This window comes from Nesoenas mayeri, assembly GCF_963082525.1.
Source record: "Nesoenas mayeri genome assembly, chromosome: 8".
NCBI classification, from domain to species: Eukaryota; Metazoa; Chordata; class Aves; order Columbiformes; family Columbidae; genus Nesoenas; species Nesoenas mayeri.
In genome coordinates this window covers 20,115,489-20,141,743 of record NC_137554.1, presented here as the reverse complement: position 1 = coordinate 20,141,743, position 26,255 = coordinate 20,115,489, and the positions used below count along the sequence as shown (strand labels likewise).

The window sequence follows — 26,255 nt, the reverse complement described above, 5'->3', positions numbered from 1 at the left end:
GTGCGCTGAATATTTCTGTAAGGAAACAGAAACTATTTGCATGATACATGCCTCTTTTAATTAATCCCACTTGAGGTGGGTGGATCTCTCCCAGCAAAGCCTGTGAGTAAAGGCCCCCGGCTTTAAGGGCTTGATGCCAAAGCATATATGATTTGTGAAATATTCCCTGCTGCCAGAATTTAGATTATTCCCCCTCTCTCTTAAAAGGCTGCATTAGTATTTTGAAAGAAAATGCAGCTGTGAGCTCGCTTTGGTAAGATGGCTTTAAGCAGGCACTTCAGCTTACCACAATGTGTGTTTGCCTGCCTGTTTAGAAAGCCTGATCTTGACCAATTTTAGTTCTACTGTGGATGCTTTGAGTTATTGGTTTTTAAATGCCCTGAATGGGAATCTCAACTTTGCCACAAGGAAAACAATTGAATTGGAAATCTTTTTCTCCTGGCAGCAGAGCCCATGGTGTTAGTGGGGGTGGGAGGGTGCTCCCCTTTTTCTCTCTTTGTCCTGCTCTGCAATGCTGCTCTGGATTGATGAAGGCTTTCCCAACAAAGCACTGGAGATCGTTACTCACTTTGCCATGAAAACATACATGAACCTGCATGATGTGGAACCCTGGCCCCTGGTTAAACAGAAGTCTTGAAGGGCTAGACTGTCCACTCAAGCAGGCAGGAACATAAATGAACTCGAGCACGTGTGTCTCCCCCTCAGGCATGCTGGTGCTCAGTCCTTGGGGGCTGAGGACGGTCTTTACCTGTAAGACAAGCAGCAGGAAGAGAATTCACGTTGTGCTGTTCATGAACAGTCCCCCCTAACAGCTCTCCCTACCACCTCTTTCAGCTGTCTCCCTACAATTTATAATACTTCAACCCACAGCCAGCCAGCATGGAAGAGGTGAAGGCTGCTATGCAGCTACATTTCGTTATGCCACTGAGGCTAATTACATGACCTGCTGTGTTTGTAATTAATCTACATTCTAAGCCATCATTACGTATTTCTGCCAACCTGGCCCAAAAACGTAATTACACTTGACAATAATTACAGTTAGAAAATTCCAGACAAAGCCAGAAGCGCTGCAGAAAGCATCACTGCCTGATGTTTCCTGGTCCACAGGCTCTGTACTCAGCTCTTTGCCAAATATCAACCATGAAGTAAGTTTTCTGTGATGGATTTGTATGGATTAGAGTTCTTTGGAAAGATTTAATATCATGTCTAACCCTATGTATTGAATCATAAGGGTATCCTTTGAAAAAATTGCACGTGATCCTCTGATTAACATCCGTCATAGTGCACAGGCGTGTTAGACCAGAAGAGTTCTCCTGCCTTAGCCTGGGAATCTCCTCTCTTCTGAAAGTTTGACCTTGCAGCATTAAAAGCTTACTACTATATTTTTAATGGAATATAAATAATAATCAAATAGCCACCACATCAAAGTCTTCTAGGATGAGTCAGTGCCCACCTTAAAGCATATGCATGCTCAGTTGGATGATCTCTGTCTGAACAACCAAGTAGAAGAGCACAACTCTGTCCAACAGTAGCATCCACTTGTCCTCTCTGAATGGATCTTCAGTGAAGGTTGTATTCAAAAAGTATAATCAGTAATTAGGAGTGTTTTGTGCAAGCAGAGAAGCAAGAGTGATATCTGGAGAGATTTCAAAATCCTGCTGAATTTAAGGGGAAAAAGAAAGCCAAAGAAAAACTAATTTAGTTCTGCATTTCATGTCTGTGGTCAAAAGAATAGACATACATGGGTGATGCAAAGCCAGAGCCCATCACAGGAGGGGACATTGCTCTTCTGTAGTCAGTATCTTTCATGTTCTACCTGTCCAAGGACCACAAAATCACAAAACTTATGAGAATATCAGTTATTCTTTGTGTGATTTCTGCTCTGGAGAAAAACACACCTGTCTAATTTGTTACCAGTCTAATTTACGTTTCTTGTTGTAATGCACACCCAGTAATATGCTCCTTTTGCTGCTGGCTGCTTTGAGCAGGAGACTCCATTTCTTTTCCCTTATCTCTTAGAAAGGAGCACTGCTTTTTCCCCTTGTCCACTGGCTCCTTCATCACTATTTTGTTTAATCTTTTTTTCTGCCCTTCCCTTGCTGTCCCCTTCTCGCCCATGCTTTTTTACTTCCTCTTTCACCTTCTACCTTCACTTGGTTTCCTGCCCAGTACATTTGTCTCCCTCATGTAGTCCCTCCTTTCCTTCTCACCATCTTGTCTTGGTTTCTTTCCAACTCATCCCTTCCCTGGCACCTTTGTAAATCTCTCTCCCACTCCTTGCATTTCTGTCTTAATTTAAAGTTTTTATTCCAGTTTTCAAACCATAAAATGCATTATTAGGCAATCTTTCTTAGCAGCAGGCTGGTGTCAGTTGGCCAGAAAGCAGGTCACAGCAGGTTTTAAAAACATGTAAAAAATCACAATACACTTCAGTGGTTTCATTATAATTCTGTAATACCTATCTTACAAGATGTTTGGAACAGCATTTGCACAGAACTGATTCTTCAGCTACATGAATTGTAATGCCACAAGAGATACAGGAAGGTTTCTACTTCTGCTCCAGGAGCTTCACTGATTGCTGCCCCTGACAGCAGCAATCTTCTTTCTTCTAGATTAGCAGTAGGATTTTGTTCACCACCTTCCTTCATCTACCTCTTCTCCAGATGACTGTCCTGAAGATGAAGTAAAACAAAGTTGGTGGGATGTCAGACACTGCAGCCTGGGTCTGCAGGCACTGCCTCTCATCAGCATCTCCTTCCATCAGCCAGAGGCAGGCTCTCCACTTTGTATTTTCAGTGCTCTAGGAATTTTCTGATGGGCCATCCGCTACGAACAAATGTATTTGAGGAGTCACTTGTTCTATGTGGAATTTAGTTTTGTTCTTATTTATTGAATATCAGATAGTTTTGATCATCTTTAGTATTGTTCCTGAGCTACTTGCTCCTGCCTTATTCAACAAAAACTGTTTTTAAAATGAGGTGAACTAGGAGAGATCCATTTGATTGAGACTTTTAAAGATACTTTCAAAGTTCAGTAATGTGGATTAGTGTAGACTGGTCCCATGTGAGGGGGAAGGATAAGTAAAAATGATGCAAGAGGGAGGAAGACAGAAAAGGAAGAAACCTGAAAGAGTTGAAAGAAGTGACTCTGGGATAAAGATGATATTGTGAATGCATTCCTCAAACACAGCTGAAGCCTGCTTTGGGAGTATTAGCTGGTGAACTGAATGAATAAGTAATTTATTCTGTTAAGTATTTTAAGCAAAAGCTTTTTTTTTTCCTTCCTTAGCCTTTTCTCTCAAGATACTGTTAGTAGAAGGAAGTGGGGGCTTTTTTTCAGTGTGTCTCATCTTGAAAAAGGAAAGTAGAATCAAACAATAGCGAATGTTGTTTGCCAGAAATACAGGAACCTGAAGATGTGTTTTGTCCCCAGTAATTATTTAATGTTTATAAATATAAATATTCTATATTATATATAATAGTATATAAATATTTTTATAAATATAACTATTTTAATAGGTATCTAAATCTTTAATTTAATTTTTAAAAGCAGAGTATTTTGGTAACAGTTTCCATGAAGGCTCTGCAGGATTAGAGCAACAGTGTTAAGCAGGATATTTCTTGTCCTGTCTGAAGGAGTGGGCACAACAGCAGTGCATTTTTAACCTTCCCTGTGCTAGAAGAGAAAACGTGTGACATAAATAGAGAGAAGGCAGTGATGATTTAAACCTCCTGAACCTGCAGGCATCCTGAAAGGTTCTCCTTGCAACTCTCCTGTCCCCTGCAAGGTGCATTGGATCATTAGTGAATGAGGGCACTGAATGGTCTCATTAACAACAGTGACACTGATAATCATGTTAGTTGTCATCATGGACAAGAAGAGGTGCAACTCCAGCTGGAAGTGACAACCAGGATATTTGCTCCCTTTCTTGCAACGAGGTAAGTGAAGAAGATAGACACAAAAAGGCAGAGGAAGGTTAAAGGTGAGTAGGAAGGAAGAACAGAGTGGGCAGATGTAGACGTGGTGTTCAAAGACAGGGTAGATGATTCACACTTATGCTGAACAGTGCACCTAACACAGAGCAGTGCAAAAGACTTGAGCTACTATGTAAAGATGAGATCTTCCTCCTGTTGATTACGTGGCCCTCGTGTCATCTTCTGCTGTGGCATCCTGTGTCGTCTTCTGGTGTGGACACAGGAAGGTAGAGCAACATTCTGAATGTGTCACTCAACACTCCTAACTCTCTCTTCTTCCACGGGCAGTGTTGATAATCTTGACCATCCTGACCTAGGGTTTCTGAAGGGTTGGGACACTCCTCCACTAATGTGTTGCATGCTTGCTTACTTGACATGTTCCCTGCTGAAGGGCAAACAAGAACACACAGTTTGTTAAGAATAATAGTCTTTATTGCTTCATTTAATTATTTTTTTTGTTTATTCAAACTGACTTTTCCACATGAGACGCTAATTCCCTGAAATGACCAATTAAAAGATGCAACACCCACATAAGAATACACACGTATTTGTATGTGCGTATGATAGACATGAATGTATGATGGTCATACAGAAAACATGGCTTGATTTGCAAATAATAAATTAATCTAGTGGAATATCATATTTTGGACCTCTCTGCCTCTGAAAGGAGTATCTTTATTAAGTTAAATCACACACAGTGGAACCTCACTAACCCGAATGCTTTGGAACAGTATTAGCATTTGAATTCCTGGAGGTTTACATTGCCACAGTGTAGTGGTGGCTACTGGAAGGACACAGCCTTTCCATTCACTCTTACTCTTTTTTTTCTTTCTCTTAAAAGAAGTAGGCATCCGATAAAATGGCATAATCTTTAACTTGCTTACACTTAACACAAAACTTCTTCCACTGACAGAGTATTGTGCAGATGGATCATTTGAAATAGTGAGGTTCAGCTCCACGCATGGCTGTGCACGTATGTGGCAGTACAGCCACAGCACGGCCTCTGCGCCTTCGTGGAGCCTGACACACGTGTGTTCAGCTGGAGAGCTGCTTCGGAACTGCCGTGTGTCCTCAAACACTGTGCTGTGCTCCTCACTGCTTCTGTGCCCGACTTGCCCTCTGCTAGCAGTCTCGTGGGTATGCTAACTGGAGACATTTCATGTCTGGCAAAAGGACATTTTTCAGTGCAGAGACAAATCTGAGAAATTTTCACTCGGACCATCACAGTGGAGTAAAGGACCATCTCAGACAGTTATTCTCTAACTACTTTTTCTTTTCATCACTGAGTGCTGTTTCTCATTTCTTCCATAATCATCATCTCTGCCTGATTCTTGTCCATGGTTCCTGCTTTATTCCTCTTAATGTCATCATCCTTTTACTGCTTTTCCTCTTTCTTATGACCTGTGTCACTAGTATCAAGTGCCTTTCCTGCTCTTGGTTTTCCCCCTTCCATTCAAGATCCTTTCTCCTGAGTTGATGTTTGGGGGACTCTGCAGCAGCCATACCAGATCTGCAGTAGGCCAGAAGGAGTTTTAATATTCGTAGACTGTAGAATCAGGCCTGCAAAACATGTCTTGCCCATATTCTTCAAACATGATGGCTGTAGTAGTTTCACTTCTGGTTTGGATTTTCTTCTAAAAACAGAGGCTGATGGCAATTGAGAGGTACCATATACAGGCTGATAATTAGAGCTGGGAGAAGTAGAGGCTAGGCTGTGCAGCTCTTTCAGGATCTTACTGAAACAGAGAAACCGTATAAAAACAAAATGAGTCAAGGCATTATAACTGTCCCAAGAATTAGTTACTTAGTGTTTCTAATCACCCAAATGAGAAATTATATTTATCCCTTACCTGAAATAAGTCACTCTTTTATCCTCTGATTATATGCCTCACATCCAGATTTCTATTGTCACCTAAAATAAAATTTGCCTGCAGTCAGACTTAAAGCTGCTTAGAGATTTTGTTTAAATATTTTCTCACTAAATTCTGCAAAGACAATGTCATGTATCAGGGTACTCCAAGAGGGCTGGATTATAAGGAAACCAAAATCATAGTAAAAGGGAGAAAATAATGGAATTTTGTTTACAATTGCAGATCTATAGGATGTATCATAAAGTATAGTTATGTGCATGCCTTCTGCAACTGTTCTCTGGTGGTCACAAGCAAGTAAGAATGTAAAATGTAAGTGGAAACGAAAGCCTTTTATTTAGAAGTATGTTTGCTGTGCTCCAAGAAGAAAAGCCATCTTCTTCGAGCGGGGCCTCCCATGGTAATTACAGCCATGCTTTACCGAAAGCATATTTTGTGGACTCTGTGTGGGGAGCGATAGCACTTCTCAAAAGGCAAATGCCTAAAGAGCTGCCATATGTTTCTGATCGAATTTTAAGTCTAGACTTGCTTTATTTAGTTTCTTTTGCTCTGCATTTGCCTAGCTGAAGCTATTAGGAGTTCTTTTAAAACTGGAAAAATGGGGTGTGCTGCTTAGGTTAAAAATAAATGTAAAACTTTTCCTTTTTTAAAAAGTTTTTGCATCAGGGTAAGAGTTATCCTCCGTTCAAAACCCCAGCGAGCTCTTCAAAGGAGGAGTCTGTGCAGCAACATCAGGGAGTTATTAAATACATACTTAGTCCGCAGTTTTCATTGGTAAATTCTTTGTGTCTGCTTAATGTGTGCTAGTTAGAAGAACTGATTCTTTCTGCAGACTCGTTTACTCAGCCCCGGGGACACATGATCCCCTGCCCCTTTAGCACTAGCTTTTACAAACACCCTTTCCATTTTTTTAAATACAAAAAAAAATGTTTAAAACTCAAACCAAACCAAAACAACAACAACAACAAAAACAACCCACCACACAACAGACCAAGCAGCCTGTTAAAAGAGGCCAGGCAGCAGGACTCGGCCCCAGTACTTGAAAACCCAGCTGAAATGTTGGAGACAATAACCAAATTGGAATTACCGCAGCAGTGACATTTTTATAAGAAGGAGCTTTCTATGAATGGAGAGCTGCTGTTTTGGGCCTGGGAACAGCTCGGCACCACGAACGCAGCCCCAGGCTGTCAGAGTCGGTCCGATAATGCAGGGAAAACACAGTCCACGCCGTCTCTACCGCTATCATCTTCTGGGCTCAGACTAAACATTTAATTGGGCTTAGTCACTTATTTACTCACTGACATGGCAGCTAGTGTGAGCAGGGATCTGGGGGAGGTTGTTTTTGTCTGGTTTTCCTCTGCTTCTGCCCACAGGCAGGTTGGAGCTCCCTCTGCTGCTCTCTGCTTCGGGTTACTGCCATTTGCTCCGCTTTTCTCCACAGTCGGAGAGTCTGGCAGAGCCCATTTATGTAACCTTTGCTCAGAAGGCCATCGTGCTGAAATCATGCAAGGCTCCCCTCACACCTGTGTTTTTTCAGAGATCTTTAGAGCAAAGAGGAAGGTGGAACTACATTTGCAAGAAGCAGCAAATGCTGCTGGTTCTGGTATCTCAAGGTGGTGGTTTGGGTGCCTGGGTCCCTGCACCCCTCCATCCAGGGGAGCACTTGCCCTCCCAGCCACCGCCCAGGGCATAAAGACACCTCTTCTTCTGACTTTGTGGTTAAGATTCCTGTTAGGAGGGGAAAAAAAGGATGAATTCTGCTCCCAGTGTCAAAATGGTCACTTGATGACTTGTCACCTTGACAGAGGTATCTAGTGACAGGCAGCTCCTGGGCTTTTGTCCTTTCCCTCTGACTTTGAGTTGAGTTTTGGCTCATGCCGGTTGATACTGTGTGCCAGTGGCTAATGAAGGTGAGGTCTCGTCCCCGAGCTAAATCCCTGCCCTGTGCTCTGCCTGGGGATCCTCCTCCTGCATTGCCAACACAGGAAAACAGTCTTTTCCCAAGCACAGCCTTTTCCCAAACATCTGCCACTCCTCTGGAAGGCACCTCTGATTTCCAGGTGCAGGTCGCACTCCCCTGATCACAGCATGCTGGGTGAAGGAGCTGGAAGGAAGCCCCATGAAACAGCATTAGAGCAAGGCAGCACCAGCACGGGGGCAGAGGAGCTGAGGAGAGATCTGCCTGTTCCTCATGTATGTCCCTGCCTATACCTGTTGGGAAGATGCACAGAAGTGTCTGTATGCAGAGCATCCCAGATAAACACGAACATCTCTACCAGGAGGTACTCGTAGTGGGATTTGGTAGTGGAGCTTGGGCTGAGGGGTCCCCTCTCTGAGCAGAGCCGCCCGTCAGGCAGAGCTGCAGGGAGGACAAGGCTGGTGGGGCTCTGGAGTGCAAAGGAGAGATTGCTGAGGGATTTCTCTGTTCAGCTCTGGACTGGGCTTGAATGAAAACTCAAAATATAATGGTCAGAGTGCAGCTCTGGTTCAAGGAGGAAAAGAGGCTTTGGCCTGATTTTGGTTCAGGTTTGGCTAACTGAGTACATCCAGGAAATCCTCCCACTGTGCTCTCCAGTTTCTGATCCTGCTGGGCTGAACAGCAATTTGGCTAAATTACATTATTTGAATCTAGTGTGCTGCATTCAGCCTGGTATTAAAATGCATGTATCTTTTAAATTTGATATGAAGACAGCTGTATGCCTTTTCCGTTGTTTATAAATTGTATACACATGATATGAAGTTTTCAGTAAGCACTAAACAATGCAATGTGAGGCATTTCAACAAAGGAATAATTTAATGCAACCCAGCAGAAATGCAGAGCCTTAGAAGTGGTTCTTTATGAAGCTACAAATTTTGGAAACGGGTCCAGAAGACCTACATTGGAGCAGCACAAAAAACAATAGTCAACACAGTAACATTTTTTCTGTAAGAAAAATACACCATGAATAAATTATATTTTGCCTATTTTTTTAGCTTGTTGACTTACTTGAATGCTTCAGTTGGCATCTTTTGTATTCATTGCATGTTAGGGATTAAGATTCTCATTTCTTCACCAAAAGAGAATATTGTCATACAAGATGGACTTCGAGCCAATGAGACTTTTTTAGTCAAGTGTAAATTTGTCTCATATATTATGTTCCAGTTCAAAGAAGATTAACACATTGTTACATTTGTTTCATCTTCTATTTAGCTTTAACACAATGAGACACATTTCTTTTGTAATCTTCTTCAGAGACAGGAACTGTTCCTACTTTCACAGGTTGAGGACTGTGTTAGAGGGGACTGTACGATTTGTCTTGGCCATTAATGAAGTCTGCTGAAGCTGGCTGGGAACTGAAGAGCTCTCAGCTCCCCACCTTGTTCAGACCCTGAGTTCATGTGCTCTCATGGTGATCTGGGCTGGATTAAGGAATAAAAGAACACTAGTATTTCCTGTTAAAGAAAATAGGTACCAAAATCACTGTCAGAGATAGAATAACTGCAACAAAGCCTTGCTGGAGGGTGCTGGGGGAGCAGGCTGTGAGGAACAGGGTCTTGGGTATATCTTTGGTATATATAAAGCACACAGCAGTGCTGGGCAGAACTGCCTGAGCTGGTGCACGTGCTGCAGGCCAAACAGGTATTGTCATGTCTGATTCTGCACAGAATTTGCTGAGTCATGAGTGTTTTAGCCCAGGTGGATTAGAGCATTAATAAAATACTCTTTGTAACTTAATTGATGGAGTTATCTCCACAAAGCACTGGTATGAACCATGTACCCTAAATACATGCAAAAATGTAAAAGGCAATTACATACGTATCAGAGAGAACACAACTCCAGCAGAGTTGGCGTGTTGTCCTTGGACACAGTGAGGGAGGGGAATGTCTCAGCCTGGACTGTCCCCGCTCAGCCCGGCCTGCAGGTGGGACATGCTCGGGGATTGTACTGCTGCTGCCTAACTCTCGCACTGCGGTCTCTTACCAGATGACGATGCAGCCCAAATTGAAATGCAGGAGTTCGCAGCACATAGGAGCCTATGCTGAATCAGCCATTTGAAATAGGGGAATAAAGGCCCATAAGCCTTCCCAAAATAACAGGGACTCTCTTAGCAGTTACTGAAGTTGATAGAAGAACACATTAGTGGTAAATGAATGAATCCAGAAGCAATAGCCACAGCTAATGTTTCATAAGTGGCCATTGATTTAAAGCTTAAGATTTGGGCCTCTAATTCAGGCTGGGACTGACCCTGGAGAAAACAGGAATGCTGATCTCCCCGGATGGTTTCCATGGCACAAGAAGGTAACTGTGTTTGGAGAATACCCAGACTGTGGACCAGAGAGAAGAACTGTCCAATGCGTGAGAAGGCTAAGGCATGGTATGCATGTGGCAAACCATTGCCCATTGTGGATGCTGAGGGCTGTCATGCCTCTGTGTACACGGAAATAAGATTGTTGTGTTTGGGCGCATGTGCATGTTCATGTTGTGACAGCAAGAGGTGCCAGGTTGGTTCTCAGTGTTTGTGCTTATTGTTTCTTCTCTCTTTCCAGTCGAAGACCACCCCCTTCACCTACTCGGCCCACTGTAATTCGTCCGTTAGATTCATCCCTGTTAGACTAAAAGAAGTTTCTGGCATGTCATTAATTGTTAACCAAATACGTGGGAGCAAATTGCTTGATAACTGTTGCAATAACCAATGTATAGTCGCATGTATGGACATCTATAGGCAAGTAACCCATTTTAGTGATATACTCTCTGTCCATTCCACATTGTTTATGAGGTCTTAAATGTTTTGGGAAGGTCTGTGCTGCCTTGACTTCTCCTTTTGCAATAGCTGTTGTTAGCTAACTTACTGACACGTGTTCACCCAGGCAACTGTGCTCACAGTCAAAGGAGGGCTTGATTTTGTGTGTGTTTGTGCACGTGTTGATTTTATCTACTTCTTTTTTCCTCTTATCTGAAAAGAATCTTACTTTTATTTGTACCTTTCAGATTTTCTGTCCTTTGGAATTACACAGTTATGCCCATTTGTTTTTTTTTTAATGGCTAAACTGGGCAGAGAAAAACAATGTGGTTTCTTATCAAGCTCTTCTGAAGACCCCACACTTCCATGTCTTTCTTGCAAGAAGCTTGCTGGATGGCTGCTTCTCCTCTAACTTCTCCTTATCAAGTCTAGTTTTTAAGGAATGTTGTTGAACAGAAAGGGTGTGTATGGGACAATGTGTGGTTTACTTTCTTTCCACACTGGTGGCTGATGTGCAGTTGGTTGGGTGACTGGTGTAAGGACCAGACTGCAGTGCCCCAGCTTATAAGGCTCATTGTGGAGCCATCTCACCCTGCAGCAAGGATGTGAAAGAGCAGTTTGAAGAGCCAGTACGTGACAGAATGGCGTGCCCCAGCTCGCTTTGCCTTCTGCTAGTGCTTGCTCACATTCGTACTCCTACTGAACTCATGGGAAGCCCTGTGGTTATGTGAGTGCCTTTAATATGTATAAATGCACTGCACAGCAGGACCCAGAGAACTGAGCATTGCTTTTGGTCCTTTTGTGAAAATATGGATACATATAGAAATATATGTAGAGCTTTAAACGGGCTACTGCTCTTCTGCCCACAGTGTGAAGCTTTTCACAGAGCTACAGCCTAGATTTGCATCTGAGCTTTCCAAGGGTTTGGTTTGGATTTGAAGTATTTGCTCACACCAGTTGAAAAAGCTCCATTATGCCCAGTATATAAATATTTTTTCTGTGCATCTCTTCAAGTCCTGCACACCTCAGATTAGGGCGCTTTTCCAACTAGGTACTGAGAAGTGTCCAGCTGTACATCCTGGCAATGGATTATTTTAGCAGCTGTTCACTTCCAGAGGTCCTCTCTGCCTGTTGTTTTGTATGTTATATATTAATGCATTATAAAAACTTTTTTGTCTTAACTGCACTTTAAAAGCTTAGGGTGTCACCCTTATTGCTTAAAACTTACTGAGTTAACAGAATGAAACTAGAGATGAATTTGGCTTTATTTCTTCAGAAAATATTAATTACTGTTATTACAATTATGGTTACAGAACCCTAAGCAAAGAAATTGGTGGTTTCAAAGGCCCCCAGCATAATCAGCCCAATAAATTTATTCATTGAGACAGCATGTAGGGCTTCAGTATGCTGTAGCCCCATGGTTAGGAAGAATCCAATCAAAGAGCCACAACCAATGGGGATTTTGCCTATTAAGTATTCCCAGACTGCTGATTAACTAACAGTTGTGCTCACTGCTGAAGCAAAGCCTGTTTCAGTTTGCATAAGAGAGACGAGCTTGGGAAAGCATCATGATTTGTATGTTAGCTTAACTTTAATTTCCTGTCAGCCTTATACTTGTGACACACACCTGGGGAGTCTAGAGGTCAACATCTGAAACACAGTGAGGAGGGAGTTTGTCAGAGCACCGACATCTTGATGATCTCAGAAGATTGCTTAAGTGGTCGGTGTTTGTTTGGAGAACAGGCCCACATCTCCAACAATAAGTGTACAGAATCACCTTTCAAGGAAAAAAAAAATAGGTTGCAAACCCAACTACGGTTGTATTGATTGTTACTAGAAAAAAAAAAGTTCTGATGATTTTTCTTGTGTTCTACACAGTTTTCCACTGTGTAGCACTCTTTGCTGTAACATTCATCTGTCTATTAGGTGTATATTTATAAATAGCTATAGCATTCCATACTGTTGCCTAGCCAGCAAACCTGCATATAGTTTATCAGAGCCCTCTGTTACTGACTGGCAGGTGCCTGCCAGCCAAGCTCTGTACCTCTTCCACTTCAGCCACAGAAAGTTGCTTTAACCCCATATTTTGAGATTCATTGAGTGATATTGCAAGGCCGTGGTCTGGGTTTACCCGACCACGCCCCAAGCACTCAACTTTTTTGCCCAAGGTCCCCTTTGTTCAGTAGAAAGAGGCAGCACCTCCAGAAGGTGATTCAGACTGGTGTGGCTGCATGGGAGACAAGGGTGGTAATACTGGTAAGGTAGGGGCCACAATTAGATGACATATATCCTGGCCTAAAAACATTTTTAAGTCCTTTGTACTTGAGACTCCTTAATTTACTTTAATGACTGTTTCTGTCAAGCATAAAGAAGTAGGTAGCAGAATTCAGCACTGTCCTTAACTCCGCCCTCCAAGAAATGGTATTTCTCAGCAGTAAGCCTAAATTGTAAATGAAGCTCTCAAGGGTGGGTTTACCCAAAAGAGGAGGAGGAGGCAGTGAGGCGCCTGTGGCCCCAGTGTCAGAACCATCTGGTTCTGCGCTCAGTGTTGAGGCTGTGGGACACAGCTGCACAGCCCTCCCTCCCGCCCTCTGCATCCTCATTCCAATCACATAAAAATCTGGCCCTGTGCCCTAAATGCAACGCTTTTAGGTGTGCAGGTTAATAATTAACCTTGAGCACAGATCCAGAGTTTGATGATTTTACCTTGAATTTCTTGCATATATGCTTTTCAGAATACACAACATAGAATTGTTGTTTATAGGAAAAATGTTAAGTGCTTCCCAAGAAATTGCCACATCCACTTGAATAAGTACTGTCCTCCCAAATTCGGCCCATTTCTTCCTGCTGTACAGGGCCTGGAATGGGTTGGTTTGTCCTGCTTGCTCCTTGTGCTGGCAAGTTGTGTCTCTCCCATCCCTTGTTCTCCAAGGAGCAGCCTTGGCAGCAACTCATTCCATGCCTGAAGGACAGCAGGACAAGCACCCCGTGGATCTGCTGGAGGAGCTGGCCACCTCCGACAGGCCACTGTCCCCTCTGCAGACACCCTGACACAGCCTGAGCTGAGCCTGAGTTCCTGTAGCTGAGAAGCACAGGTTGCTCTCTCTGTTTCTTCAGTTCCCTCTGGCAAAACTCATAAGATTGACAGGGAGGAGTAGTGATGTCCGTTAAGCAACAGCAGGGATTCTGATCTTACGTGAGGTGCGTAATTAGCTGGGTGATGTATGTAGTTAAGTTTCAGGAGGATGCTCATCTAGTATTGCATTTAGGCTAAGCCTGAGTCTCTGCCTAGAGAATGTGTTCCTCCTCACCTCGCCATGGCTGACCAACAGCTGAAGAGCTTGTGTGTGCTGTGAATAGCTCTCAGCCTTTCATCTCAAGGGATCTTGCGTTAGGATTAGAAAGATTGTATGTTCAATGAAAAGGCTTATGTACATAGTTAACATGTGTTTATTTTATTGCTGATCTTGTTGCACTTTCTGAGTAAGCCTCATAAGAGTAGATTATTTATTATATTAAAGGAGATACATTATAGGTTATGGCATTTCATGTTAAAACATAACATGGAAAATATTATACTCTCTATCACAGACAGCTACACTAAACAACGTGTATACAGCATATTGAGATTACCAGCTAGTTCTGTCTTTCTGTCTTAAAGTAGTCCAAACCTCCTGAATTCAAAGCAGACCTGTTTTGCACCCATGACACTGGGGAGGCATCTGACCTCTTGGTGTGCATGTGGCCCAGTTGCCCCGCGGTGGCACTGAACCTCCTCCCTGGGCTCTAGCAGAACAGCTCCCTTGTGTAAATGAATGTTACTCTGCCTGTCTTTCCTCTTGCTTTGTCTGCAGGCGAGCTGATACCGATGGCTCCTCCCGTCCAGACAGTCCTCCACTCTTGCTTGATATATGATTTGTCCCGTCTTGCCAGATGTTTGCTTTACTGCCTGTCTCTTTACTTTTCCAGGACAGTGTAAATGTTGACTTCTTTTCGTAAGAAGCAAATGCTTAATTTCTTTCTGAATTTTGCTCTGTATGTTAATGCCCTACTTCATATGAGCCAAAACATCTGCCTTTGGTTTCATAATGTGTACATGGTTCCTAGTGTTGACCTTTGAGCACAGCAAGTTGATTCCCGAAACCATGGTCATTACTGAGCATCACATACACCTGCTGTAAAAATGTTACGCTGCATTTCTGAACCTGAAATAAACTGTAACTCTTGATGGGCTTTTATTATTACTTTCTGGATGCGCATGAGTGGTCTTCTGTCTCTTGCACTATCATCTCAGCACGCTGCACTCCGCCTCTGTTGAGACTGCAGTGAGGATTTATTGGAGATGCGTGTTGCATTGACATCACTGGAGATGTCATTAGAAGGAGCAAAGGGGGAGCAGTAACCCATGGGAAGCATTCAGCCTGCTGCCCTGCAAGGGGCTGGGAGTGCAGCAGAGATGTTTTGCTGGGAAGCGGATGAATGTTTTTCAAGCTGTATGTGGTATTCATTTCATTGTCGGAGAAAGCACGTTTTGGGGACAATTCAGAGCTGAGCGGAAGGCCAGAGTGAGTCCTCCAGAGCAGGAGCTGGAGTAAAACTGTGCGTGTGTTATGTCTGGAAGGGATTTCCCCCTCAAGTGGTTGTGTGCGAATATGCAGATGTCTTGATTACTCAGTTCCTTCTTTAGGTCAGTGTGAGCCAAGTAACTGGAATCAGTGCTTGGAGGAAATGGCACAACCAGCACAACAGCTGCTGACGGGAGAGGACATTTGTCACTGAGCACAAAGTCACTACATTGGTCCTTAAGTTTTGGGAAGAGGGGGAAAGATGGGATGAGCAAAGCAGCAATATCCCTGTTGTATTCACTTTCTTGCTATAACATTTGGAGAGGTTTGTTGTTTTGTTTTCTTTTTAATAACATTTAATGGCTATGCCTGAGGCCGTCTGTGCACCCCTCTCAGTGAAAAGCAGTGTCACACATGTCCCATGTGGCTGGAGTATGTTACCTGCCCCCTGCATGGTTCCTGCATGTTGGTTGGTGACACATCAGTGCTCTGTGCTGGGGAACAGGGGGAGCAGCTGCTCCTCTCAAACCCCTGCACTGGGCCACCAGCTGCCGAGGGTCTCCCCTGCTGGGGCCAGCAGTAGATTCATTGCACTGCTGTCATCCATGTTTTTAACCTTTCCCAGCAATGTCCCCTGCAGATAGGCCAATCCAGCCCACAGGCCACCTTGTTTGATCATTGCCAATTTCATCAGAATCTCACTTAAAAGAGGTCCACTCCATGAACAGTGTTTGAAGCAGGCGGTGGTGCAAATTTTAAGGCTGGCTGGGGAAACCTCTTCCAGAGGATATTTGCTGCAAGAAAATTAGGAAGCCTGTGACCAGCACCCTCCACGCTTGTGATGTGATTGTCCTCGTCCTCTGGCACCAGGGAGTCAGATGGGAAGCGGTGAGGATGAAAGCCAAGGCTGTGCCGAGAGCCAGCTGATTCTAATCATGCTCTTGCCCTTTTCCTTACTGTGCATGTTCTGTGCCTTTTCCTCGTAACCCATTTTATTAAGATAATTTTGTATATAAGTTGTTTTATTGTTTCTTGACCTTCTGTTTTAAATCTCATCTCCCTCCACTCCCTGTGAATTTTGGGTTATTTTTTGTCTTCTTCCCAGGCGACCTCCACCAGCTGTTCCAGGAAGATCATCCTAACGTACACATTTATTTTTTGTTACATGCAGTCTCTCTCTTTTTTTTGTCTAAAATTATCTTTAATTTGCACTAGCCTATTTGTAAATAAAAGATTTTATTTTCAGATGTCAATGGTAAGCCTGGATTTAAAGAAAATAAAAATTCTGACTAGAAAACAAATGTGTGCTGGTTTTCTATTGAAGGGTCTACCCACTCTTTCTCAACTGGAGCCATTAACACCCCATGGAAGCAAATGCCTGGGCTCTGTGGGGACTCCCACCCTCCGAGGTGGGAGGGACGTTCTGCTGAGATTCTACCACTGCTTTTGAATTCATTAACCACCAGGATTGTGCCGTACAAATGGCTTTGGTTTAGCATTAGCAGGAAGAAGAGCAGCCAGCTTCTTTAACAAGAGTCCTAAAAGATGTGTAATGCACCAGCAGCAATACCTGACTGTATGAAGATTTAAGCAGTCTCTCCACTGATGAATCTGCACAATTATAAATAAATCACAGCTGCTCTGACCATTTTTTTCAAGCTAAACCTCCGAATTCCTTGCAAGCCGACCTCATTGGAGCATCTGAGCTCAAATAGCTGTAAGTAGTTACTTCTGGAATTCCAAATGTCTCTGTCTCTATGGGAAAGATAAAATCTGTGCTTTAATGTTTAAAAGATGTGCTTGTTTTGGGTGCCAGAGAAGTATACAAAGGGTAAGTCTAAAAAAGGTAAAATTTGTGGGTTTATTTTTTTTTCCTCATATGAAAACAAAGAAGAGATGTCTCACAAACCATTGCAGATAAATCAGAGGAAGCTGCATAGATACAAACTGGAGGTACAACACAGCGTTGGGACTGCACCCTGTCATTTCAGGAGCACAAACAAGACACTTCTTTGTAGAAGGTAGTCAAGGGTGAGAGGGAGCTGGAGTAGAGCTGCTCAGGGGATGGGGGCAGTAGGAGGAGATCGCAATTGTGTGTGTGTGTGTGTCTAGAAGGGGCCTGACAACACATAGGCTGTGCTCGTTTTCAAGACAGGTCTGACACAGCTTTCCTGAATTTGGGCAATTCCTCCTGTTCCAGCTGGTTTGGGTCCCTGCTGGCCTCTTGTATATCTAGAGAGCTGCTGAACCACCTGGATGTGCTGGGAAATGCCAGGCACTGATTTTGCTCAAATTAAAAGCAGGTGCAAGATCAGAGCTGTAGACTCAGACAGATTTGTCTTTCTTCTCATTTAGACTTTGTGTTTTGGTAGAGGACAACTGAAGAAATGGCAATGGTACTACCAGAAAAGGTGGTGGAGGTGGAAATCTCAGGGACAGCAATTTTTAGGAGAGGGTGATAAATAATCATTCCTGTTAGACCTTTGAACTGCATGTGCTAAACTAGGAATTGCTGGAGCTGGAAAGAGCACAGTGATGGGCAAGGAGCTTCCCAGCACCCTGCAAAAAGGGAGAAATGGAGGTTCCTAACAGTCCATGAACACAAATGTCCTGGAGTAGGGGATGAGGAGGGAAGCTCAGACCAGCTGTTACATTTCATCTGTGGAACTCTCCTGTGTCAGGTACTGAGGAAAAAAAACTTCAGCAGACTTCAGGAATTGTGTATTCTCAGGACTACTACAGAAGTGACAACATTTGTACCCAGCAGGTTCTTAAGGAGGTTCCAGCTGTGATCTACCTCTCAGGTAAGAGGGAATGAGAAGAGACTGAATTTCACAAGCTGCTTTTTTTGCAGGTTGTTCAAAAAGCTGATCTGCACTGGGGGAAGCTCTCAATGCAATGGCATGATACCAACAGGTGAACCAACAGCAAACAAAAGGTGTCTGATATTTGAGTTGCATGGCTGTACCTACAGCACTCCAACCAGGAGCTGCTGCTGTCCTCCCAGCTGCCAGGCAACCTCCATGCATTAGGCTGTAAGGTACAAGCTTCTTTCTTGGGACATTTAATGTTGCTAAACCTTTCACAGAAATCCTTACCTTCTTCTGAAGTGTTTGACAAAAAATACTGTTGGAAAAAGGACTGCAAACTTCCTGGGTTTCTGGTAGCCATTTCTGAAATCTCCAAAGTAGAAAGACAAAGGTATTGGTGTGCTGGGAAACTCTGGCACATTCTTTAGTATCAACTCATGGGATGACTTTTTAAAGAGGCTGTTTAACCTTGTCTGTGCTGTTTACACCTTACAATGCTGTACATTCTCTGGGTGGGTGAAGAAGGCCAAGGGTGCTGCACCAGCTGGTGGCGTTATGTGTCCTGAGCTGCTTTGCAATGGATGGGTTAGGACCAAAATCCTGTTTCAGTTTCCTGATCATATATGTCATTGCTCTTCTCTCTCACATTGCAAAGCTGAGAAAAGCTTAGTGATTACAGTGGGAACTGAAGAGATATAAAGACTTGAATTGAAGAGATATCTTCAAAGACTAAAGCTTGCCTCTTTCCAGGATTCCCAGATCTCAGGCACCCATGTGGGGAGGGACACCGACCCCTGGCCAGCACGGTGTGGGTGGCTGACACTTGCCTTTCCCTGCAGCAGAGGCTGTAGATGGAGATTCCAGACGGCACGTGTCAGCAGCTCCCCCAGGAGTGAGGCTTATCCCCGGCCAGTTTACAATTACTCACATTTGGCCAGCTTCAAATCAAAGGAAAATGTCCCACTGAAGTACTCAGTCTCAGTGGACTTGGAAACTTAAGAGAAAGAAACTGTGCTTCCTTGTAATGCAAAATAACATTTAACTCTTTAGAGATGTTTGATGATGATTTGGTTGCATGCAAACCAAGAAGGACCTGTTTCTTTGGTCTCAGTGTGTGCTTCATCAGAGAAGCCGCAGACTGGTACACTCAGGTAGCGAACGCTCAAAGGGCATCCAGCGTGCCTGCCAAACTGAGCACAGAGTCATTGCAAAGTTTTATTCTGTAGGGGATATTCTGACCTCGGGTAAAAAGACTCATAATAGCATCATAATTCAGCATCTTAAATAACTTCAGCAGTATTGCAGAGCATGTGTCCTCAGGAGGTCAGAGTAGCCCCAGGAAAACTCTTCTGGCCTTTGTGTCTCCTCCTCCCTGGCTCTCTTTCATGTTTCCCTCCTTCAAAGTCTCTTTGTGCATCCAGGCTGTGGACTGAGCTTTGTATTTTCATCTCACAGGTTAGGAAGAGCAGGTTATCTGTGTGGGCTAAGCCTTTCCCTAAGGGATCTCTGAGCAAGGACTGAGTGTAATGAGGAGGTGAAGGGAGGAGTTGGGCTGAGACCGGGGGCTGTGGGCAGGGATGAAACTGCCTGCAAAGAGCTGCACGGGACACATCCTGCACCCTGCCTAGACAGAGCTTGCTGCATCCATCAAAGTCCCAGGACCTGTATAGGTTGATCCACTGGATACCAACTGTGGTGGAGGTGAACATGGCAGTCTGTGCCTGTCTCTACCTGGAATGATGTCTGGGTAGTTGAGGTTTGCACTTTATCTAACCCAGAGTTGGTTTTGAGAGTCTGAACTTGGGAGAGTATTTTTTCAGGAAATATTTCTCCCTGAGGGAATGGGATGCAGCAGAAATGGACAGGAGCCAGGCAGGCTAGATTTGATTTACTTTTGGTGTGGACTCAAGCCTTGCCCTACTCATGGACTCTGTGAATAGGCTTTGGATGGCAGTGTCACAATGGCATTAGCCTAGAGCGAGATGGGGTATCCTGGTCGCTGATCAGTGTTCTTGGAAACATTGTGAAGAAATACTCGTATTTCAGACAAGCTAAAAAATGTCATATTGGCTGTGAGCATCTGGCTACTCTGTGCTCCCTGTGAGACTACAGCATGTGCTCTAAACCTTTCCAGTTTTTTTTTAATTAAAACCAAAATGAGATGTAGTTGTCACCATGACAACAGCAGCAATGTTTAACACTTGGGAAGAGTCATAACAAAGCACTGGAGGTGTTGGGGACCCCATTGGGGGTTGCTCATTTCCGAGAAAGCCCAAGAAGTGTGCAGCAAACACTCAAAGGGATGGGGTAAATCAAGCAGAAAGTTTCATTTCTGCAGCACTGGCTTCCCAAAAAAGTTTCATAAAAACCCAGGTAATGCAAAATGCATCACCTCTGGTGGGTTCTGCTCCCTGGGACAGCCAGAGCAGCGCCGGGATGCAGCAGGATGATCCCAAATGGGAGCAGGGGAAGGGAAGGCACCGGGGAAGCCCTGCTGGCACATGGCCAGCTCGTCCTGGCCTCCAGCAAGACTTGTTTGCCATGAGCGCCCTCTGTTGCAGCGTGTCTGGTGCCGGACAGACGGCTGCTGGACAGACATCCACCAGACAGGACCTTAGTGTGCCCCGCCAGGGTCACCATTGCTGGGGATCTCCCCAGCGGGGGGTGTGCTCACTGGGGTCTGTGGGTCTGGCCCTGTAGCGAGGCCAGATCCACCCCTGGGAAGGGGCTGGAGAGGGGAGGAAGGTGTCTTGCCTCCTCACCCCACTTCTCCTAAAGGATTTAGGGTAACATGGTGCCTGGCAGCATCGTGAGGCTATTCTGGCATCAGCGACTGGTGGGGTGCAGGTAAGCAGGGTGAGCACCGCACCTGTCCCAGGTGCCCTCATGTTCGGTCCAGCAACACCCACTGCCCTGCACAACCACCCTGCCCGCACCCACCCCCCCACAGCCCTTGGCCCCCGCAGCCCTCCCGGGGAGATGCTGTCAGTCCCCATCGCACACATCGAGGTTCCTGGGCCTGAGGGACCTCCGTGGGCACGTGGAGTACGCCTGAGCCAGATGTGTGTTTCCAAGTAGCACTTCTGCTCAGGGGATGCACCCTCTGTACCCCACCCCCAAATGCAGGCATCGGTCTGCGTGGTCAGAGCACACACTGTCCCACTCGCCTGCACCTCGAGCTGCTGCATGGGCCGGCCACTCTGTGGGGTTCAGCTCCTTCCTTGGCCAAAACTAAGCAGGTCACGTGTGGAAATAGATGCTGAGAGTAACGCAAATGTGGTCCTTGCTGCTGTGCGAGAGGTTTTATTGGGCTGATATCCTCTCCCCAGAGCTGTCCCCCAGAAAAGACCTTTGCACTGCTTACAGCAGAACGTCCCCCCAGCCAGGCCTACATGAGGAACCTGGAGAGGTCCTCTTTGATTTCAGCCTCATCCCACGGCCCATGGATGTTGTCCTTGAGCAGCTGAAGGCGGATGAGGCAGTAAGGGCACAGGCAGGAGATGGCGAGCAGCAGCAATGTGAAGAGCACGGCACCCACGCTGGAGACGGTGGCCAGCCCCGCCAGCGCCACCAGTGCGAAGAGCAGAGTCACCCCCACATAGCATTGGGGTGTCTGGGCTTTCAGCTTCTTCTGCAGCATGGGCCAAAGAGCAAAGATCTGCATGGCAAAAGTGACCATGACGAAGGCATGGAGGGAGCGAGGCAGGCGGGAGGCCAGGCACACTGAGGCAAAAATGGCCATGTTGAGGGACAGCGTGCTGGAGACGATGGCCGCGTTGGCGCCATAGTCAAAGAAGATGAGGTGACCAAGGAGCATGAGGGATGACATGGCGTAGATGGTGTCTGTGCTGATGGACTCTGTCAGCGTCTTCAGCACCGGCGAGAAGCCATAGGTGAAGGCGGTGAACACCAGCGTGCTCTTCAGGTCAGCCCACCGCGTCCGCCCACTCTCCCGGCGCCCGGCCCCGCCGTCCACGGCGTCGAAGAGGATGTAGCCGAGCAGGGAGGTGACCAGGGCCGCCCCGAAAAGCCCCTGCGGGCTCAGCATCCCGGCGTCCATGTACCACCAGGTGACGACGAAGATGCAGACGCTGCACAGCTGCTGCACCACTGCTCCCGACTGGAAGACAACGGCCCAGTACCGGTACCGCCGGGCGTGCACGTTCTTCCGCAGCTCTTCCAGGAACCGCTGGTCCACGTAGTTATCGGGGAAGGGCTGCCGCTCGTACAGCACCTTCTGCCACCGCCGCCCGAGGACCGGCTCCATCTCCCGGGCCGGGGCTGCTCCGCCGCCGCACACGCACCCGCGGCCCCAGCGCCGCCGCCTCGGCCGGGCCCCGGTGCCGGCGCAAGGGACGCCGGGCGCTCGGGGCTGCCACCTGCCGACGATCGGCCGCTGTTCACCCCGGAACCGGCGGATGGAGAGCGGGTGTGCGCTGCAGGGGGTTCTCGCAGCAGCTCCGGGGGCCCCGCAGCGGGACGGGGGCGGGACGGAGCAGGCAGAAGCTGGTGGAAGCGAGGGGTTGAGGAGGGCAGCAGTGCTAGGCACCGTCAGACCTGCTAGGGCTGCCCCCTCCCCTGTCCCTGCGAGCAGGCTGTTCCCTGTAGCTAGCTCTTGGGGGGCTGCGGGCAGACCCCAGCTCCATGCCAGGGTCTGGCCATCCTGGGTGCCACAGCCCCTACCCTGCAGTCAGACTTGTGCACGGAGGTGCTGCTGGGGCTGCCTCGTTTCTCCCAAAAACGTCTGGGCTGGCAGCTGCAGGAGATACTGCCAGCCCCACGGGAAGGAGGGATGCTCCTGCTGTGGGATGCGGGTCCTGCCGTGGTCTGGGCAGCAGCTGTCCCCACACACCGTGGTGAAGGGTCCTCCTGGGGGACCCTCCTGCAGCCCCAATGTGCCACCCTTAAGCGGCCATCCAGAAGGGCACAGCAGGTCAGTGGGATTGGGTCTGTTCTTCTCTGTGCTTGGACATCCCTATGTGTGTCCAGCCTCGCTGCTCGGCAGGTGACCCCAGCCTGTGTCACAAGCCCCTCTCCCTGTCTTGGCCCAGTGAGGCACCTGCTTTTCTGGTCAAATCAGGCTCCAGCACCCATGTCGAGGAATGTGGGTGCGGTGCTGCAAGCACTGCTCACCTTTCAGTCATGCCCTGCTCCCTCAGCCTGCCAGCACCCTCAAGAAGCAAAGCAGGAAGAAGAAAGGGAGAAGAGACCACATCTGGAATATTGTGTCCAGTTCTGGGCCCCTCAGTTCCAGAAGGACAGGGAGCTGCTGGAGAGAGTCCAGTGCAGGGCAACAAAGATGATTAAGGGAGTGGAGCATCTCCCTTATGAGGAAAGGCTGAGGGAGCTGGGTCTCTTGACCTTGGAGAAGAGGAGACTGAGGGGTGACCTCATTAATGTGTACAAATATATAAAGAGTCAGTGTCACGAGGATGGAGCCAGGCTCTTCTCAGTGACAACCAATGGTAGGACAAGGGATAATGAGTTCAAATTGGAACACAAGAGGTTCCAGTTAAATTTGAGAAGAAACTTCTCAGTGAGGGTAACAGAGCACTGGAACAGGCTGCCCAGGGGGGTTGTGGAGTCTCCTGCTCTGGAGATGTTCAAAACCCGCCTGGACACCTTCCTGTGTGACCTCATCTAGGTGTTCCTGCTCCGGCAGGGGGATTGGACTAGATGATCTTTTGAGATCCCTTCCAATCCCAAACATTCTGTGAAGTCGTGGCGGAGCCTGGGCTGAGAAGTGCAACTCTACAGGGACACCCATCTCCTGTGCTGCCCAACCCCTCACCAAATGGAGCAAGCTAGTGTGAAGCAAGGGGACTGGGGAACAAAAAGGGATGAGGAGAGGGTTCACAGAGGCAAGAGGTGTTTTCCCTAAGTGTGTGGGTTTTTGTGCTCAGGTCAGAGCCTTCCCAGCCGCAGAGAGGTGCTTGCTGCGGAGGAGCTGCTTACTTTGGCCTCACCCGAGAGGCCTCAGGCTGGGGCAGAGCAGCCCCGAACACTGCCCTATTTGTGCTTCAGGAAGGGGCGTTTGTGGGTGTCCTGTCACGGTGGGAGCAGGCGAAAGAGTTGACAGTTGTTTCCCCACCCCAGCTCTCACATGTTTCCCTTCACATCAACAGGAAGCAGCCAGTGCCTCCAAGCAGGACCTCACCTCCTCCAGATGTGTGCAGAGCAACAGGTCTCCTCCACACTTCTAGTGTGCCTTCAGGGGACCTTGGGCTGAGACACTTCGTGGTGACATCTAAAAAGTGCCACCTCCCAGCTCCGTATCATAGCACTTGCTCTGCAGGGCGGGAATGGCTGGCCACCATGTGCAGGTGCCCCACGCCAAGGGGCAAAGCTGGCAGCCTCCATGCCAGGATGGAGCTGGGCTCAGTTTTAGCTGCTCTACCTAAGAGTCCCCATCCCCACACTTTGCACAGGGCCATGCGCGTTCCTCCGCGCACACCAGCTGCTGCCCACAGGGACAGGGAGTGCTGCCAGCTCCCGTGATTGCTGGCATTGCCTTGAAGCCCAGGGCCTGGGAACTTGAATTTGTATAATAAATGGAGTGTCAGTCTCCCAAAGTCACAGAGTGAAGCTGGGGTGCACAAGAGAAATGCTCAGAGGGCAGCACTCCCCTCCTGCTCCCCTGAGAAGTGACATGGCCATGGCAGTGGAAGGACACCATGTCCCATGGGCAGGGCAGTGCTCCGCTCTCACTACAATTGTATGTAACCATGGTGCACAATGCTGCCTTGATGTGGTCAGGTCCATATGGAAACTCCTGTGGGACACCCATCCACTGAATGAGAGGATCACCATGGCGCTGGCTCTGCACACTCAGCAGTGCGGAGACCCACAGGGCCAGGCGCCCATTTGCGGCTTGGGAGACCCAAACAGGCTTCAACATGAAGCAGCTCACACTGGGGTTGGTGCTGTGTCCCAGCAGGAGAGGACAGCGTGAGTTCCGTGAACCTACTGCCCACAGTCCAAGGGGCAGCTCAGCCCTGCGCAGCTGGCCCAGACTTTGTCTGCAGGAGAATGACTCACCTGCTTGCACTACAGTCCCAGCAGGACCTGGCATGGGACCGGCCACGTCACTGTCCATCCCTGCCAGTCAGAGGGGAACGTGTGCCATGGAGTCAACCTTCAGCCCTCCTGGGGCCACGTGGCTGGTGGGGCTCTCTTGGCGGGGATGAGCAGTAGCTAAGGTCGAGGATGCAAAAGCTCTTTGTGATTGTCTTAATTCCTGCACTGGATTCCATGGAACAATGCCTCCCTTACCTCACGATTAGGTGTCTCCAAGTGCCACTGGCCTCTGCTGAAATGCAGAAATGAGGATCTGGACCCCATGGCACTACAAATCCCATAGAGGTAGAGGACCTGTTGGCTTGGATGTCCCCTCCTGTTTGCAAAGGGACCCCACTGTGGGTTTGTTTAGTTTCTGCTGTTCTCTGAATGTTTGAATAAGCTGCTAAAGCTGTTTGGAAGGAAGGCTGGAAAAGGTGACAGGCTGGGACTGAAATAGCTTTGACTGATCTAGGCCTTCTCTAGAGATATTTGAATATCAAAATATGGAGGGCACTGCACCCCCACTGCCAGCTTGGGGCTGCCTCCAGATGTGTCTGCTTGTCCTCGGGGTGGGATCATCGCTTTTTGTCTTTGAAATAACCGAAGAGCACACCCTGCTTAGGGTTCGAGCTTGCCTAAGGCTGCATGGACAAGGGCAGATTCTGCACCTCCCCATATGTCCCTCAGCTGGGGCTTTTCCCCTGCATCCCACCCATGTCACTCCCCAGGGGACGGGGCTGCCCCAGTTGCAAGTCCACAATGGTGCCAGCAGCTTTGCAGGCTCCTCACGGTGTGGGCTCCGTCCTTCTCGCTGTGCCCCTGCAGCGAGCAGTGCCAGCACCAGCACACGGGAGGTTGTGCCGCATGTCCCAGGTCGCTGTGACAGAGCTGGGTCCCTCCAGGGGCCTGGGGCAGTGGGATGATGGGGCTGCCATCATAGCTGTGAGCACAGCTATGGATGCTCGGTCTCCGTTTCTCTGCCAAACGATCCCCCAGCCTTCCCCTTTGACCCTGGAGCTGAACCCTCCCTCCGCAGGAATGTTTTGTGAGGGGAGGTTGGCTCCGCTCCAGCTGCTGAATTTTTCCATGCCCAGAGACCATCTCCTGCCTCACACGGCCCCACAGCATGGCTGTGTCTGCTCGCCTGCAGTCACCTATTTAAGGATTGTTTGGATTCAGTCCCCAGCATGGAATGGGACACCAGCCCAGCTCCCCACCGCTGGGCTGAGTCTTGTGGGGGATGCTGGGGCACACGGAG

General features: G+C 47.3%; 2 protein-coding genes across 5 annotated transcripts in view; one reads left to right on the top strand and one right to left on the bottom strand.

Moving 5' to 3' along the window:
* DNM3 (dynamin 3) overlaps nt 1-16,270 on the top strand; it is a gene marked incomplete at both ends in the record, with an annotated part of 178,225 nt that extends 161,955 nt beyond the window's left edge. For 3 of the 4 annotated variants that reach the window (XM_080348898.1, XM_080348897.1, XM_080348896.1), the window contains one exon: nt 10,370-10,439. In XM_080348898.1, coding sequence (XP_080205024.1) covers nt 10,370-10,439 — 70 coding nt within the window. Of the gene's footprint in view, nt 1-10,369; nt 10,440-16,233 lie in introns of those variants that run through there. The other variant, XM_080348899.1, reaches the window with a different exon arrangement.
* A 5,056-nt stretch (nt 16,271-21,326) lies between these two features.
* On the bottom strand, nt 21,327-22,205 carry PIGC (phosphatidylinositol glycan anchor biosynthesis class C; the record flags this gene model as incomplete). Its single annotated transcript, XM_080349155.1, has 1 exon — nt 21,327-22,205. One exon carries the CDS (start codon nt 22,203-22,205, stop codon nt 21,327-21,329), a length of 879 nt encoding a protein of 292 aa, XP_080205281.1.
* Nucleotides 22,206-26,255: the final 4,050 nt, after the last annotated feature.